Consider the following 17,761-nt stretch of genomic DNA (forward strand, 5'->3'; position numbering starts at 1 on the left):
ACCTGGTCACCTAGTATGGAGAAGACATCACCACCTCTTTCCTAAGTGGCCATGTTCCCTTTTCTCCAAAAAACAAGAAATGTGTAAAATATATTTGTTCCCTTCCTTGTTAATATCAGGGTGACCATGGCATTATTTTAGGAAATGAACATTAATTCCTATGGCCTCATTAACACAAAAAGTATTGACTTGGAGGTTAGCATTATTATTATTGTAACATGCTATTTCCAAACTCTGATCGATCCTAACATAAGGCTCGGGGGGTCAGCTGAGCTTCCTAACTCTTGTCTGAATTGCAATGTGAACATTTTTTTTTCCATGTCAGGAGCGACTTGAGAAACTGCGAAAGTAGGGGCAGGTCATGCTAAAATCTTTATTTGTGGTTCTGTTCCTAACACATATAAAAGAATCTTGGTTTGCCCAGGCCTTGAGTCCCCAGATGTTGGGCTATAGTTCTTTCTGTCACTGGACATTGGACTTGCTGACTGGAAATGCAGGGAGCTGACCTCTTAAAATATCTGAGGGCACAGGGTTCAATTAGGCTGGTCTAGAAGCACAGTGCTAGTGGAAGAAATGGAAGATGATTCTCCTAAGCTTCAGAGGAACATCAGAGTTGTTGTTCTCATTCCCTTTTTGTCCATTCTGCTAAGTAATTCTGTCAACTGTTTATAGTACAGTCCAGCAGCAGGTGGCAGGAGCGTGTTAATGTAACCTAGCAAAAGATTTATTTCTTTTGGGTAGGGATATGAATCTTTTATTTTTGTCCTTGCATGCAAGAAAAAAGAATTTGAAAAATCTTCCATCCGAGCAAGAAAACAAGAGTGTTAGTACATTTTTCAATATGTTTTTGTTGTCAGCTTCTACACCTTTACTGTTTTATTATGTGAAAGGAATTTCCCTCCCATCTTGTCAATACCCAGGACCACAGTACTGAGCCTCCCTACGGAGCTGATATTCTGCGTTGGTGGGTGGCAGAGTCAAATGTCTTCACGGAAGTGTTGATTGGACCAGCCGTGCTCAACTCTGCGCGGGAAGACATCAACAAGGTAGGAAGCCGGCCCATCCCTCCTCCACAAAACAAGGGGTTTCTTCTTACAGTTTTTGAGGGCTTTTTTTAAAAAAAAGAAACAATGGTCAAAATTACTTTTGAATTTTGTATTTAATGAAAAATTTCCTTTTAAGGAACCATCGCTCAAATCTTGTCATAGAGTTTGCTATGACAGATTCTCCTGTGGTTACGTACTTAGTGCTTTGTTCACTTGATGCAGCTTCTGGATTTGTCAGTGTATGTCTTACAGTTCTGAGGCGTCCAGGAATTTCAGTAGGCCTCTTGAGACAGAATCAAGTGTCAGAGCAAGCACTATTGTTTTTCTTCATAAATGGTAATCTGGTTAATGAAATTGCCATATTAATTTTTTCTTCTTTTGGAATTAACACAGTCACAACGTTGTGTTGAATGAGTCTAGGTTTTAACATCTACCATTTGTGTATTTGTCATAATGTCTTTTCTCAAATTTAGATGCTAATTTAAATGTTGTAGCCCTCCTGTTTGTGGTACCTTTCAGAGTGTATCATAGCAACATAGCATAGAGAGAAATGTTTGGAAATTTCATAGCGTCTGCTTGATATCAAGGAGCCCATGTGGTGTTGTATTTTGAGCACTGGACTCTGGAATACCAAAGTTCTGATTTCCACTCAGTCATAGAAAGACCCACTGGGTGACTTTAGGCAAGTATCTCAGCTTTGGAGAAAGGCAATAACAAATCTCCTTGGAATAAGTCTTGCCAAGAAAAATAGGCACACACAATAGGGGCAGCATAAGTCAGATTTTACTTGAAGGCACATCGGAAGAAAAACTGATTCGTGTGATCACAAATTGCTTGGGAGTTAGGGATTTTCTGAGTGATGCAGATTGTCCCCATTCTTCTTTCCCTCAGTCTCAAAACAAATTGCGTGTGTTGACTGTATTTAAAGAGACACAACTTCTTCTTGCCAGGAAAAAAAGAAATAAACATATGCTTCCAGTCCCCACCTTTGAATGTTTGTTGTCATTCCCAGGCTCTTGTCCAAAGCTACAATTCTGGTTTTCCTTTTCTTTCGGTAAGAGTATTGCACATTTCCAGAAGTTCTGCATACCTTCTCAGAACATTAGAAAAGAACTTGAAATGTTGTTGGTTTTGATAGAGAAAAATCATTAAATGATCATTCCTGTGTCATGTAGAGGTTTTTTTTGTACTGTGGTTTTGATTTTAAAATGTATCACTTCCTGGGTTTTTTGACAGCTTCGGAACACACTCCGTTTTTTGTTGGGCAATCTTGCAAGCTTCAATCCAGAAACAGACTCAATCCCCACATCAGATATGTATTTAATTGACCAGTATATACTCCACTTGCTGCACGGCTATGCAACCAAGGTAAGCAATAAGAGTTGGGAGAAGCTAGAAACACTATCAAGGAACAGTAAAAACCAGTAAGGTTGAACAAATTAGAAGATGGGAAATACAGATTTTGATGTTGGGGGTAATAGCTTCTGAAAGAGTTTGCTGAAAAAGTCAAAAATGATGAGGAATCTACTATTGGCTTGCTTTGTGATCATAATCTGTAGTAAGCACTCATCCCAAACCTCAACATCTGCCAAACCTTAAGCTGCATTACCTAAGAAACAGATAATAAGGGCCCTTCCACACAGCCATATAACCCAGGATATCAAGCCAGAAAATCCCACAATATCTGATTTGAACTGAGTTATCTGAGTCTACACTGCCATATATTCCTGTTCAAAGCAGAAAATGTGGGATTTTATTTAACTGTGTGGAAGGGGCCTAAGACTAGATGAAGGTGCTTGTAGATCTCAGTGGTTTAAAGATGTTCTGAGCCAATTCAAGCAATTGTGTCCAGCACTGTTTCTCCATCACCTTTCCCAGGTGGGAAATGTTGCCTTTAGGGAGCACAGTCTAATCCTGTTTGCTAAATGGCCTAATATTGTTGATATAATCCTCACCAGCCATCAGTCAGCTGTCAAACAATCACTATTCTTGTCCCCTTCACTTTAGAGGTCAAAGCTTTACCAGGCAACTTCCCGGACAATCTGCACTCACTTGGTATTATTATTTCTATGAGGCTGCCTGCTCTGCATGCTTACTATAGGACCCCACACCATGGTGATGTGTTGATGGTTCGTGATGTGACTAATGGAGAAGGAAGAAGAAACAGGAAACATTGAAGGGAATAACTGGCCATGTTCTAAACTCCCAACTCCCAGAAGCCCTAGACAGCTTCTCCAATGGTCAGGAGTTCTGGGAGCTGACGTTCAAAACACCTGGAGAGTCACAAGCTGTGTGGGTGTGTTCTAAACCTTTTCCCTGACCATGATTTAGCTCAGGTACTAGCCATACCAATGTGTACAAACGGCAACTTGTCAGGTCATTAGACTGCATTAGGCAATCTGATACTGGGTAGTGACTTCACAGTCTCGTGTTCTACTACACACCTGGCTTCTGTGCTTTCTCTGATTTCCTATTAAGTTGTAACTATGGTTTTATTCCTTAGGTTACTCAGGCATATAAGGAGTACGACTATGGAAAAGTTATCCGATTACTGGAAGCCTTCCATACGAGAGAGCTGTCTAGCTTTTACTTTAGTATAGTCAAGGACAGGTATGTACAGGAGCTTGCTTTTCCTAACACAACTCTCCCCATACAACATTTTTGATCCTCTTGTCAGGGAGGAGGAAAGTACAGCACGAGTCTTGGAAAAATCACCCGATTGCTACAAGCCTTCCATATGGGAGAGCTGTCTAGCTTTTACTTGAGTAACCTAATGAAATCAGGTCAGCCTTTCGGAAAAATCTCAAACATGGCTGTGGGAACCAGCATTCAAGCAGCAAATACAGCAATAATAATAATAAGGATTTATGACTGATAATGGTCAGACTTTGGACGATGACTTAGACTTGCGTAATTTTAAAAGATGTTTTATAATTGATGTTTTAACTATCTGTTTTAATTGTAATTGTTACAATTGTTTGTTTTGGCGTCAAATGACTGCCAATTGTGAAGCTGTCCTGAGTGCCCCCCCCGGGGGGGGGATGAGGACAGGATACAAATGTATGAAATAAACAAATTAGCATAATCAATGTGGTGGACATGAGCGAAGCCTCACACAAGGATGGTAAAACATCAGAGCATCCCCTGAGAAACGTCCTTACAGATGGCCAATACTTTCACACTAGAAGTGACTTGCAGTTTTTTAAGTTGCTCCTGACACACACACACACATACACACACAAAAATCAATGTGGCTCTAGATCCGTCATGGGCAAACTTACCTCAGGCCCTCCTCATTTTCCCTGTCCTCTCGGCATGAGGATGTGGCAGCCCGCTGCATTCTAATGCAGAAAGGATGGGGAATGAAGGCATGCAGCAGCTGAGAGCCCTCTGGAGTTTGAGGGGCCTCCGGAACGCTCTTGGACATGGCTGTCTTGCCCTCCTCCTGGCATAATGCTGAGAGGACAGCCTGAAAATTAAGGTAGTATTGAGGAGGAGGATCACATGTCCCAATTCGGGAGGCAAGTGGGATAGACAAAAATAAATAAATAAAAGTAATAATTTCTCATTTTTCCACCCAGCACAAGGATGGGGTGAGTAGCCCTGTCCTTATGCCAGGAGGATAACCTCTCCCCACCTGGCCCTGCCCTCTCCTGGGCCCGTCCCACCCAGTGTGTGCCCAGCCGACCTCTTTCCCGACCTGGCCCTCCTGGCCAGGTCCATAATGCAGCCCCAAGGCAAGAAAAGTTTGCCCATACCTTCTCTAGATGGTTGTTTGGTGACTCCCAGATCATACAAATGTTTTGCCTCAAATGCCCCCTTTCTCTGGTCCTTCTTAGGGGACATCACATTTTATTTTGTTTTGTGCCCTTTGATGGGCTGTTTTAGGCCTTGGACAGACAATTTTTTCAACTTCTTGGTATGTTCTTGTTGGAAAAAAGTCATCTTGTTGACAAAAACATTATTTTGAGATGATTTCTGGTTTGGAAAAATAGGCTTAAAGGGCTTAAAAGAGTGCAACCTACAGGCATGACCTTTTGTGCAGGGAATTTCCATTGTTTGAGGCCTCGTTAGATCCATCATCTCTTTGTATTTTATTTTAATTCAGACTTTATTGTGAAGAAGAAAAAGATCCAAAACGCCGTTCATGTCAAACAGCTTTAGCAGCAGTTTTGGACACCATGGTTCGTTCTTTTGCACCAATCCTTCCACATCTAGCTGAAGAGGTGTTTCAGTATCTTCCTTATAGGAAAGGTAAGAGTTTATGAATGACAGATTTAGGCTTTTACAACCTACAAAAGAGTTTGTATTATGTGTGAGAATCTCTGGAAGTGTTACTTTTCAGAAAGACTGTCTGCATATGGATTAGGCAAGGTGGGTCTGTCAAGTAGATCAGGGCACGGTAAAAAAAAACCTCAGTCCATGGAATGATAATAATCTGGAGTCCCAAGTATTTATTTGCTAACTAATAGCAACTTGTTTATCTTTAAGGCAGTTTTTTTCCTTACTGTAATGTGGACCTCCAAGAATAGTGCTTAATGTTTTTATATTATTCACTATCAGAAATGGGAATGTGGTACATTTCAGTCCCACAAGCAAAGGCTCACCCTATTTTCCAGTCTTGGCAAACAAATATGTTCTGAGATATTTCATTTTCAGTCAGCAGAATGGTGAGAAGGGGAAGGTAGTTCTATTTAGATAACAAGCTATCAATCTATATTTCTGAATCTGAAGTGGTAGAGACCTTAAATCCATACTGAAATAAAATTGAGAGCATCTTGTATATTGGCAACCTGGAACTAAAATAATTTTTAAGAATCTGCCAGTGACTATATTCTAACAATACGTTAAATTGATAGCTGTATAATATTTCTCAGTATAGAGCACTGCTTTATTATCTATCCTGCAAAACTCTTACAAATGCATCATACTTTTCCTTTTCAAGAGTCAGATAGTGTGTTTCGTTCTGGATGGATGAACACAAGCCCTGTGTGGAAGAAGCCAGGCTTAGAGGAAGCAGTGGAAGGAGCCTGTGCCATGCGGGATGCTTTCTTGGGTTCCATTGCAGGGAAGAATGCTTTGGAGTACCAGGTGGTCCTTGTAATTGAGCCTGGGTTGCTCTTTGAATTAATGGAGGTAAGCTGGAAAGGCATCAGAAGCTGATACATAAAGTTTAACTACTGCCTAGTGTTATTGCTATCATGAACACTAAACAGTAACTCTAATCTTCAGAAGCATTGTCTTTTGTCAAGAAATCATGTGAGTGTGTCACTTGTGTTTCTTTCACCTCAAGATACCCGTTGACTTGTGGCAACACTGTGAATTTCAAAGGATTTTCTTAAGACTCAGAACTGGGTTGCCATTGACTTCCTCTTAAATAGAGCATATGGTCCCCCATGCAAGTACTAACTGTTGGAACTCAACCACATTTGCACCAGCTTATAGTCCTCACTAAAGAGTAGATAGATAAATAAGTTAACTGGCAGGGAAAGTCCTTCCCTCATTACTCTTTGCCTGCCTCTTTCCCTCTCTCTCCTTTCCTCCCATCTCCTGATTGTTAGACTGATACCTCTCAGGGACATGTCCTTCTCTAAAATTTCAGCCACATGGAAAGCCCCTGAGCTCTCCATTTTGTTCTTCTCCTATGAGCACGGAGACAAGATGTCTACTTCAGAGAGCAAGATACGAGGGTTGAATGAAAAGCAATGCCTCCACCTTCGTAACTCCGCAACAGATGGTATGCGGCAGGTACTGGCTTGATTCAGTAGACTCTCTTCTACAGTTCCATTTGGCAGGAAGCCTTAGCATTGAGCGGTTGTGTTGTTAAAGTGCGAAGTATGGAACCCTGTGCAGACGGTTGGTCAATGCGACTTAAGCAATGTGCAGTCATTGAATTCTTGACAGCAGGTTTCATCCCAAAGGAGATTCATCAGAGAATGCAAGCTGTTTATGGTGATTGTGTTGATGTGAGTACTGTGCGTCATTGGGCGAGCAAGTTTAAAGATGTTGAGGTGGGAACATCTGACTTGCGTGGCAAACAAAGACCTGGATGTCCTGTGAGTGCAACCATCGAGTTTCACAAGCAAAAGGTTGACAGATTGATTCAGAACGATCGTCATATCACTCAGAGAGAAATTTCAAGCATAATCGGCATTTCACAAGAACATGTGGGTCACATTGCTTTGCTTGGCTATTGGAAGATCTGTGCGCGATCGGTACCCAGGATGCTGACGCCTGAAATGAAAGCGCACAGACTTGAAATTTGCCAGAACTCCTCTCACGTTACAAGAATGAAGGCGACATGACGCCTTTCTCCATTCAATTGTGACAGGAGACTAAACGTGGGTACACCATTATGACCCGGAGACGAAGCGTCAGTCTATGGAATATCGACACAAAGACTCACCCCAGAAAAAGAAACTCAAGACACAGCCCTCATGGCAACAGTGTTCTGGGATGCAGATGGTGTTATCCATGTTGATTTCCTTGAACGTGGAACAACAATAAATTCAGAGCGTTACATTGCAACACTGCGAACTTTGAAACAGCAGCTAACAAGGATCCGAAAGGAAAAGGGAAATGTTTTCCTGCAGCATGACAATGTCAGATCACACACTTCACGTCACCACAGCAGAACCTCAGAGACTGGATCTCACCACCGTACGGCATCCTCCATACAGTCTGGATTTAGCACTATCTGACTTCCATCTGTTCCCGATAATCAAAGAAGATCTGTGGGGACATCATTATGCTTCTGATGAAGACGTTGAGAAAACTGAGATGCTGGTTGCGCAAACAGAGTGTTGACTTCTTCCGTGACGGCTTCAGAAAACTTGTTCATCGTTGGTAGAAATGTATCCAATTGTCTGATTATATGGAAAAGTGAATAGTGGTAGTTAAAGACCACATTCTAAGGATTATTTCTGTGTTTGATTTATTAAAATACTAGCTTGGAGACCTAGCGGTGACCGGGTTATTAGAATAAATCATTATTTGTTTTCAGATGTTAGGTAATATCACTGAAATTTGGTTCAGATCAATCATCGGCTGGGTTCAGGGCTCTCTGGATCAGGGTGAACTACAACTCCCAGATCTGAGGTCAATCACCCCCAAAGCAGGCCTGTATGGGTCTATGTGCCATGTTTGCTCCAGATCTGACATCAGCTGGATTCAGTGCTTTCTGGACTCCCAAAATCAAGGTTCATTCCCACTAACCCTTGCAGTATGTTCAGTTGGTCATGGGGCTTCTCTTTGCCAAGTTTGGTCCCAGTCCATTGTTGGTGGGGTTCGCAGTATCCGTGAAAGTACTGCAGTCCCATTATCTCTGGCAAGTTTGATCCAGATTAATCATTGGTTGGGTTAACAGTGCTCTCTGGATGTAGATCAAGTACAACTCTTGTAAAGCATGATGAGTTCTCCCCAAACCTTTTGTTCAGTTGCTGATCAATTCCTCTGTTAACTACGTGCCATGGGAAAGGATAGAAAAGGGTTACGGTAGAGACAGTGGCCGGGTTCATGCAAATTAAGGAACCCTGGGATGTCCATTCTGGAGGAAAATCAGAACATCTTGGGAGAAATTGTCCCCACATGAAAGCCTTCACTTGGGTGGGGGGCAGAATGGTGTTTGTGGAGGACACTGGCGGGGTTTGGGATACATGTTCATGGCACTCAGTATAACCTGCATATCAATGGAGGGAGGGCCATTGGTGTCTCCTGCTCAGTGGGAACTATAGTTGTTTGTGGAGTTGGGAGGCTGTCTGTGTAAGTGGACACATACACATTTTTCACTCCACATACACATTTTTCACTTTTATTATGTGTATAGATTCCCATCCAAACCCAAGCAACGAAGGTGGAGGCATTACTTTTCATTCAACCCTCGTAGTTAAGATAGCTAGGGCCTTTACTTTCCTTTAGTTCTTTGACTAATGCCTTTCATAACTTTTAATGCATGATTCTGCTCCTATATTGCTGTCGCTCATTCGCTCTGCTGCTACACTCAAGAAGCTTCTGATCTGCTAAGCTGCTATTAGTTGATTTACATTTTAAATGCTTTCTGCTTCTTGAAATTACCTCAACACTAACTAGCTTGCTCAGTTTCTATGGTCCAATAGGATCTGATGCCTTCCTGGTATTTACTATTCTCAGGGCTAATAGAATAATAAAAAGGAAGTCCCTTGCCCTCTTCATACAATGAGTTTCAGATACAAAGATTTGCAAGTCTGATCAGATACCCACCCAACTTCTGTATAAAAAAGACTTCTAAAGGTGGCAAGCCCATCACCCCTCCGTGCAATTTAGTCACTGCTGATCAGCTGCTACAGTAATATTTAGGAGGAATCTTTCTTCAGGTATATAAAATGTATTACCTAGAACTGATTTGCAATAAAATTATCAAGTATGATAAAAGTACTGTTTGGAAGATAATTAGAATATGAAATTGACATCCTGTTAGTTGGGATATCATTAGTTAGACTGTTCACATTTAGTGTGATGAGTATCATTGTCAGAGAAAGTATTTCACCATTTAGAATCTTCCTAGCAATTAAATCTCAGATTGAAGGTAGACTAATAATATCATAGTCATGTGCAGATAGATGACTAAACATTTTACTTTGATCAGATCTTATTATTTCTCACTTATTCCGTTTATACTGTTCTCTCTAAAACAGAAAAAGGAAAGCTGCATGCTTTCAAATTTCATGGACGCTAGCTCCCATCTTCCCTGATGTTTCTAGTAAAGGTTGATGAGAGTTGGAGAGAAAGAGGTTCTACGGACCTCATCACACTAACATTTTAAAGAGTACCTAAAGCATGTTCACTCACTTTCAATCTGGTTGCTGCCTCCTGCAGAATTCTGGGGTTTGTAGTTTAGGGAGGCCCAGGAGCTCTCTAGCTGAGAATTTTAAAGGCCCCTCCCTAAACTACAAATCCCAGAAGTCTGCATGAGGCAGCCACAGGATTGAAAGTGGGCACACATGCTTTACCACTCTTTAAATGCTAGTGTGATGAGGCACTACTTAGATTCACATGTCCCTTCCCACACCAAGCATGATCTACAGCTAGGCTTTCCTCCCAGAACTGCATAAACTTTTAGCCAATTTTTCAAATGGCTCAGTTCTGGCAATAATTCATCTGCAGGTACTACAGCATGAGGAGTGTTCTAGTACATCCCAGCTAAATGAAATAATGATGGCATCACAGACAACGCTGCTGACTGAAGTGCCTCGTGAGATGGCAACTGATGATATAATTGAAGGAACATTTTTGATAAACTTGGAAGGTAAGTGTAGAAGGAAACACTCCATTCTTAAAAAATCCAAGACATGATGGAAGTATTTTAGGTGAACTAGTGACTAGACTACATCAAGAAACATCTTCTGTTTCAAGGGTGGGCTACCAAGAATGGTCTCCTACAAGTCAAATCATTTGTCCTTTCTGAATCTTTCTTTTAAAAAATAGGTGGTGATATCCGAGAAGAGTCTACCTATAAAGTCATGGTTCTACCAGTTGCCAAATTAAAATGCCTCCGTTGCCGAAGGTACACAGCAGATTCCACAGAGACACCTTGTGCACGTTGCAGGGAAATACTCAATGGAAAATGATGCACATTTGAAATGGCTGTCATGCAATTAGGGAAGCAGCTAGACTCATTTTTTCTGGAAAATGTGTAAGTATATATGGAGAAAACATACTGCTTCTGTGAAGATGGGAGGTGAGCTGGAGAGAAGTTTGAAAATGGATCCTGTATATATATATTGGCTTGTATACTTAATAAAGTGCTTCTTGGCTGTCTTACCATGACATGTCATCAATATTTGGTAATTATTTTCCATATTAGAAGGAATACTTCACAGAGAGAATAGATCAGCACCAGCATTCAAAGAAATAAACAGGAGAAACAGAACCTTTCAGTGGCTGGTAGCAATATGTCAGCAGTAAGCTGTACAATAAAGTTGGAACATATTCAACTACTCTAGGAACCTAACACTACTTTATGCTCTTTCTACCTCTAGTACCAAATTTTCTGTTAAATACATAATGCCCAGGAATAAATTTACTCTGTTAATAGAGGTACAACTGCACTAATTCCATGTTATTTTTTAAAAAAGAAAACAACAATTCTCCCAACACTTAAAGAATGGCTCCTGCATGTTTTCTCTTGTCACATAACAAAGCTCCCTGACAAATGTTTTGTGGATATTCAGTTCAGGCAATGAGTTCTAATACATTAGTTGCAGGAAGCCAGATTATGGCTATGGACGCTGTAGCAAGTGCCCCGAGAGGTCTATTTGAGCAACTTCTATGAACTAAAACCCTTTCATCCAATTCAACTGGCAAAATCCATGTATCATTTTTTAAAATCCTTATCCTGAATTTATGGTAGAACTGATTTAATATTGCCTTCTGAGGCAACAAAGAACAGAATTCTTCAATCTTTTTTTCTCATTTGAGGTACAAATGCCTGACTTCGTTAATCTATGATTTTATTTAGATTCAGTCTATTTGAAAGTTACAGCTAACTAAAATCAGTCTCTACTATAGAAGACTAAACATGCCGCAGAAAAATACCAAGTTTAATTTTAATACTTTGTAATTTGGACAGCTATGTATGGGAAGCAGAAATCTCAACAAAAGGGATCTAGTAGTGCACACAATTTACAATGTTTTTACAACAGGCTGTACAACAATGGGAATTGTACCAAAAAACCTAGTATTTCTAAATTAAATTAGATTCCTGATTTTATTTCTGAGAAGGAATATCTTGTTTCTGGATTGATTCTTCCTTTCACGGAGACACATTATCATCCAGTGCTGTATGCTTCTTTACTAAAAGCAACCAAGCTGTTAAGTCTGAAAACCAGACACCTCACTTAAGCAGCATACATAATATGTAGGAGCTCTGCTTTCTCATGATCTGATTAAATTTCCATCATTGACATTTAAAAAGCAGCAATTCCTATTACCACATGAAAAACTACATGTTAATTTGAACAGAACCAATGCTGTTCTTAAAACCTAGACTACTGAACAAGTGCTTGAAGTTAGAAATAAATATTTAGGGTTATAGACAAATGTACAGAGATGACAGATTGCTGGTATTACCCACCACATTGAGGTTGGATTTCATTTTGATACAATCTTCTAAAATCCTTGTGTTATTAGTTTACAAAAGTCACGTGAAATTGGTTTCTCAAGATTGTTCTGCTTCAGTTTGTAACAAGAGCCATGCACTTAAATTATACTAGATATCTATTTCAAGCTATTAGCAGAAATGGTAATGTTGCCATCATGACATAGCATCCACTGCCTCAATAAGATTCAAGGCAACACTGTATTGGCCGTGGTTTTCTGGCAAGTGTTCTATCACTTTATCCACTAGCTTTGCTGTTGTGGAAATTGGCACATCTACATTTTGAAGATCCTGGGGATCCTGCCATAAAAGAAAAAAGCCTTATTAGGTTATTTTTCCATTATTCACTTTTATATCCCATCTTTCTCAAAATAATGAATCCAAAGATGGCTAACTACCTTTTTAAAAACAATGCCACTTAAAACCTATATAAAGTACATAAATATAACATTCAAAAATAAAAGTTAAAAACTAAACCTTTTTTAAACTATATGCAAACGCTAAAAACTGCACCACACAATACTAAAAGCCTGATGTATAAAGAACAGAACTTGCTAATGGAAGAGGATGAAGGATGGAGCCCTCCTGGCTTCTCTAAGGAGTGACTGTCAAAGTCTGGGGCAGCCACCAAAAAGGCACTCTTCTCTTAGAAGAGAAGCCTTCTAAGACTAAGAAGGTGGTGGGACAGAGGGAAGGTCGCTCCAGAAGATCTTAAGAGCTCTAATGGGTTTGTAAAGGGAGGTATGTTTTTTCAAATGACATGGCAATTTTTTTTTCAGCAACACTAGAAATGTGAACTAATGTTTGATCTATGTTAATTGGATCTGTTGGAATCAATGAAACTTTAATTAGCTGTATTAAAAGCATGAACAGAAATTGTGTCGATTGCAACTCCCAGCAATTCCAGCCAACATGACAAAAGATGAGGAATGACTGGAGTTGCAGTTATATGCAGCCACAGTAAACATTTTGTTCAGCACAGGTCACATCATTTAATAAAATCATTTTTTTATTAAAAATTAGAAACAAGATATGTATCCTCAAGAGTCCAGATTCCATGCCACATAGTAGGCCTTTGGCTAAAAATTAACTTTACACTAAAGGAATTTGAACGAATAATTTGATCCCTTTATAACACATAATGCTGGCACCACTTTCTGTGCAATAAACAGCTGAGAGAGTTTTACTTTAGAAACATATAGGATAAAATGATTTTTCTAGACATTTTCAGCATTTTTGTGTATGCAACATCTCTGAAAGCATTAGATGAGAACTTTGGCAAATTAAGAGTTATTCCTAACTATGCTCTTTATTGAAGAGGATCAATTCTCAGCCAAAGCAACATACCATAGCCTTAAGCCAAGTGCAGAGTGTAGGAGGGAGCCTGGCCAGCAGCTCCATACCTTCCTTGGTCTGAGTGTGCAACAAGGCATAGGCCAGCCTCTGTCCTGTCAGCACCAGGAGCTGAGATGCAAGGACTTCTTTGTCATGGACTTGCAGAATAGCCTGCATATTAGAAGACACGTTTGCAACATCAGCTGCAATCTAAGCCATTCATGTTTATATTAAAAATAAATTATTAGTACAGTAGAGTCTCACTTATCCAAGATAAACAGGCCAGCGGAACATTGGATAAGTGAAAATCTTAGATAATAAGGAGGGATTAAGAAAAAAAGCCTATTAAACATAAAATTACATTATGATTTTACAAATTAAGTACCAAAACATCATGTTTTACAAGAAATTGACAGAAAAAGCAGTTCAATACACAGTAACGTTATGTAGTAATTACTGTATTTATGAATTTAGCACCAAAACATTGCAACATTTAATACAAAAACAGTGAGTATTAAAAGCCAGACTGCCTTAGATAATACAGAACCTTGGATAAGTGAAACTTGGATAAGTGAGACTCTATTGTATGTTGTTGTTGTTATTATTATTATTAATAATAATAATAATAATAATAATAATAATAATAATAATAATACATTATTACCCACCTCTCCTTGTGGCTCAAGGCAGAGTATAACATTGTTAAAACAAGAGAAGAGATGCTACTGAAAAAACATGTACATGATACACAGAGTTTAAATCCACAGATAAAATGCAGATTAATATTCACAGGTTAAAATTGTCTGGGTAGGCCTGCTGGAAGAGATGAGTGTCCAGTTGCGTCTTGAATTTTGACAGCTAGTTTAGCTGTTAGATCTTTTCCAGTAGGTCATTTCAAAGTGTTGGGGCATGAAAAGGTCCTCAGGGTGATAGTTTCCAGTCAGGTTCTGGCTGGTTGGAGTAAATGCCCCCCAGAAAACCTCAGTATCCTGAGGTGTGAGTTGTGCAGAAGAGGACAATCCTGTAGGTAACCTGGACCCAAACCATGTAGGGTTTTAAAGATCAAAACTAACACTTTGTACTTGGCCTCTCTCTGAAAGATAATTTAAAGAAAGGCTCTTTGAGTCTAAAAATCAGTTGCAGGGGAAAGCAAGGCAAAATTGCTCCCTCTTTAGGGGAGGGCAGTCTTGGTCATTTTGGGTGCCTGCTGGCCACTATATGTACAGCCTGACCTTATATTTGGAAACAACTTCCACCGGGGGAAAATTATTTCATTGCTACACATTAAACTTTACCTCTTCTCCAAGGTGATCTAGGCCATAATTGTACAGTTCACACACATAGTGCCTTCTGATCACATCCTCAGTGACCTGAAGGTGCTGAGCCAAATCCAAAGCCAAGGTTGGCCAATCTCTGTCCTTCACTGACACCGCAATTGATCCTTCTGGGCTGTCCTTGGTTTTCTGGGACGAAGAGTGGGCTTGTGCCACTGCACTCACTAGTTTAGTTAAGAACTGGGATGGATGAGAGAAACAAGATAACCACATCAAAAGCAGTTTAGCTTTACCATGTTATTGATGCCCTCTACCCAAACACCTAACTTACTTGATGCCGTATAGACAGCAGAGCAGGATCTACATCACCACTTGGCAGTAACTGAATTGAAGTGAGATCTTTGAAAAAGGCATTTTTCCCCTGCATGAAGGAAACACAACAGTACTTTTTTTAAAGGACTTGGGCAAGGTGAAGAAAATGAATAGTACTATTTCTGATTTATTCTTTGAAGTGTTTTGAGAGGCAGAAATGAGGAAATAGAAACCCCACACAAGAATGGATGAATTTGAAATTTAGTCTTACAAATGGCCACCTCTGTCCTATATACATTTCACAGTGACCTCTGCTGTTCTCAGTGGTAGCAAGAAATTGCAGCAGTCTTATGCAGACATACCTTGCTGTCAAAGAGAGAGAGAGGCTTCACACTCTTCAGGGAAAACTTCATAATTGCGTACAAGAGAGTGCAGAGCACAGACTGATGTTGGACAAGGGGGTAATGGATGTGTTTCTGCTCGAGGGCCAGCTCCACCAAGGAGATCTGTCCTTCCACAGACACCCAAGCATCTTCTGTGTCCAGCACAGGAGGCTGCATCTCATCACTCCGGACATCAGCCTATCACAGGAAAGCAGAGAGAAGTAGCAGCGTGTTTGAAACAGTAATTGAATTATAAGTTTGTCACATCCAGTGGACTTTTAATACAAAAGATGCAAAAGAAATTCAAGAAGTGTCATGCAAAACTATTAAGGGTGATAAAAATAAAAGCAGTAAACATTCATTCAAAGCTCTATTTAGATGAAAATACTTATATTATTGTTACCCCTTACTTTCAAAAATACTGTTCAAGGGTCCTTATAGGGGGATATTAGGTGCATAGGCTGTATAAAGAAATACATTTTGTTTTTGTTGCAAACAAATAGTTTTACATTGCCTAAACATATGAAAGATTATTAATCCATTAAAAACAATATGAGATGTTAATTGAGGGAAGGACATGAATTTACCTCCATGAGAGTTTGAAGAAGATCCGAGCAAGAGCCAAGAAAAGATGTCATTGCAGCATCGCTCATCCCTACATCCTATATGATCACACAATAAAAGCAATGTTATTTTTTTCCTGAATAGAAGTGTTAAGCATTTTTGGTTTTCTGGATGGAAGATACTGGGTTCACAAGAAAAGCAACCAATTAATGATTAGGATTAATTCAGGGGTAAATGTCTACAGAGTAAAAAATCTCTCACACACATGTATATATTATACATTATATGGATAAATGCACAAAGGCACACATTTCTAAGACTGTTCCTAAGATCATAACATTTCCACCCCATTAATATATTTGAAACACACTATTGAAGAAAGCTAATTAAGATCGACTAGAAATCTCTGAATCAAACTAATTTTTATACTCCTGTATCTTTGCACATTTTTTCAAATAAATAACTAAATTACATTAACACTAAAAAATCAAAGTATTCAATATTCATCTGAATCAAATTATTTCTGGTGTCATTTCTATGCAAAGATATAAAATCTCTCATATACACTTCAGTTTCAAGAAAACTTTTTGGCCTAAATTTGACCTTAGATTAACAGTAATCAACAGTAGCCAAGCATAATTCTCATGTCTTGTATTCAGAACAAGGAAGGACACATTATTGCTTAAGGCAGTGATATTGTTTTAAGCAGGCCAGAACTACCATCATAATTTGAACTGGAAAGAATTCCCTGTTCTAAATTGACATAATCTGCCAGTCTGGGCACAATCAATGTGGTTAGAATAAACGGCCAAGAAAGAAACCCTCCTCAGTTTCTTTTGCCTCACTGCACGTGAAGTACAATAATATGAAAACAGCAGTCTCTCTTCAATCTTCTGTGTCAAATCACTTTGTGCATATGGGAGGCTCTGCTCTTTCCATCACCATCCTCCATAATCTTCCATCCACCAAAATAACAATGCAGGGGGTAGAACTAATCCATTCCCCATCCTTACATATTCTAATCACATTAGTAATACTTTAAAAGGACTACAAATGCCATTAGATATATCATTCTTACACATTTTCTTGGAAATATAGAAGTGGGGGAAAAACACTTACCTTTCTGCACAATCTATCCTTAGGTGCTTTCCCAACCTATTACAGAAAAGTTTTCTCAATAAGAATCAATGTAATGAAAAAGTAGTGAGTGCAACATATTGGTATGTTCCCACCAATGAATGGAAAGAGCTCCCTTCCCCTCATACCACCACCATTTCCTGTGAATCTCGCAAACCAAAGGAGATATCCCATCCATTCATTTTTAAAGCTTCCTTTCTAGCAGTTTTTCTTTTAGCAACACAACAATGGCTGCTATCTTGCAATGGGAGAAATAGCATGAAGTTCTACCAAGACAGACATTTACAGACTACTTCTCTGTCAGTCCTCTTGCTGATAAATAGTTCTTTATTCCACTATCCTAATTTTCTTGGTAATAGACATATCTTCCCCATGTCGTTTAACCAAAATTTTCATTGATTTTTGAAAAACGACATAATGACATAATGCACCAGGATTTCTGAAGTATGCCTTCAACATCATGCCTCTGGCTTCAGAGTCATAGTCAGATACTTCTCTGCAGACCACCACTCTCTGCCAGCCACTATGTGACCAAATCCAGGCAAAGCGACAGACAGCTGAACTTATAAGAGGTGA

At 39.5% G+C, this 17,761-nt stretch overlaps 2 protein-coding genes across 4 annotated transcripts in view; one reads left to right on the forward strand and one right to left on the reverse strand.

Annotated features, from left to right (window-relative positions):
* iars2 (isoleucyl-tRNA synthetase 2, mitochondrial) overlaps positions 1-10,850 on the forward strand; it is a 40,525-nt gene extending 29,675 nt beyond the window's left edge. The window contains exons 17-23 of the mRNA XM_062972288.1: positions 921-1,046; positions 2,283-2,414; positions 3,550-3,656; positions 5,155-5,300; positions 5,992-6,182; positions 10,188-10,329; positions 10,509-10,850. Coding sequence (XP_062828358.1) covers positions 921-1,046; positions 2,283-2,414; positions 3,550-3,656; positions 5,155-5,300; positions 5,992-6,182; positions 10,188-10,329; positions 10,509-10,651 — 987 coding nt within the window. The 3' untranslated portion in view covers positions 10,652-10,850. The remainder of the gene's footprint in view (positions 1-920; positions 1,047-2,282; positions 2,415-3,549; positions 3,657-5,154; positions 5,301-5,991; positions 6,183-10,187; positions 10,330-10,508) is intronic.
* A 754-nt stretch (positions 10,851-11,604) lies between these two features.
* The window catches only part of rab3gap2 (RAB3 GTPase activating non-catalytic protein subunit 2), a 54,843-nt gene continuing 48,686 nt past the window's right edge, over positions 11,605-17,761 (reverse strand). For all 3 annotated transcript variants that reach the window (XM_003215990.4, XM_062972279.1, XM_008125863.3), the window contains exons 29-35: positions 17,168-17,203; positions 16,072-16,146; positions 15,464-15,682; positions 15,121-15,210; positions 14,811-15,029; positions 13,528-13,686; positions 11,605-12,480 (exon numbers count right to left, since the gene is read on the reverse strand). In XM_003215990.4, the coding sequence (XP_003216038.2) occupies positions 12,337-12,480; positions 13,528-13,686; positions 14,811-15,029; positions 15,121-15,210; positions 15,464-15,682; positions 16,072-16,146; positions 17,168-17,203 (942 nt within the window). In that variant the 3' untranslated portion in view covers positions 11,605-12,336. The remainder of the gene's footprint in view (positions 12,481-13,527; positions 13,687-14,810; positions 15,030-15,120; positions 15,211-15,463; positions 15,683-16,071; positions 16,147-17,167; positions 17,204-17,761) is intronic.

The sequence above is a fragment of the Anolis carolinensis genome, chromosome 1 (assembly GCF_035594765.1).
Source record: "Anolis carolinensis isolate JA03-04 chromosome 1, rAnoCar3.1.pri, whole genome shotgun sequence".
Lineage (NCBI taxonomy): Eukaryota > Metazoa > Chordata > Lepidosauria > Squamata > Dactyloidae > Anolis > Anolis carolinensis.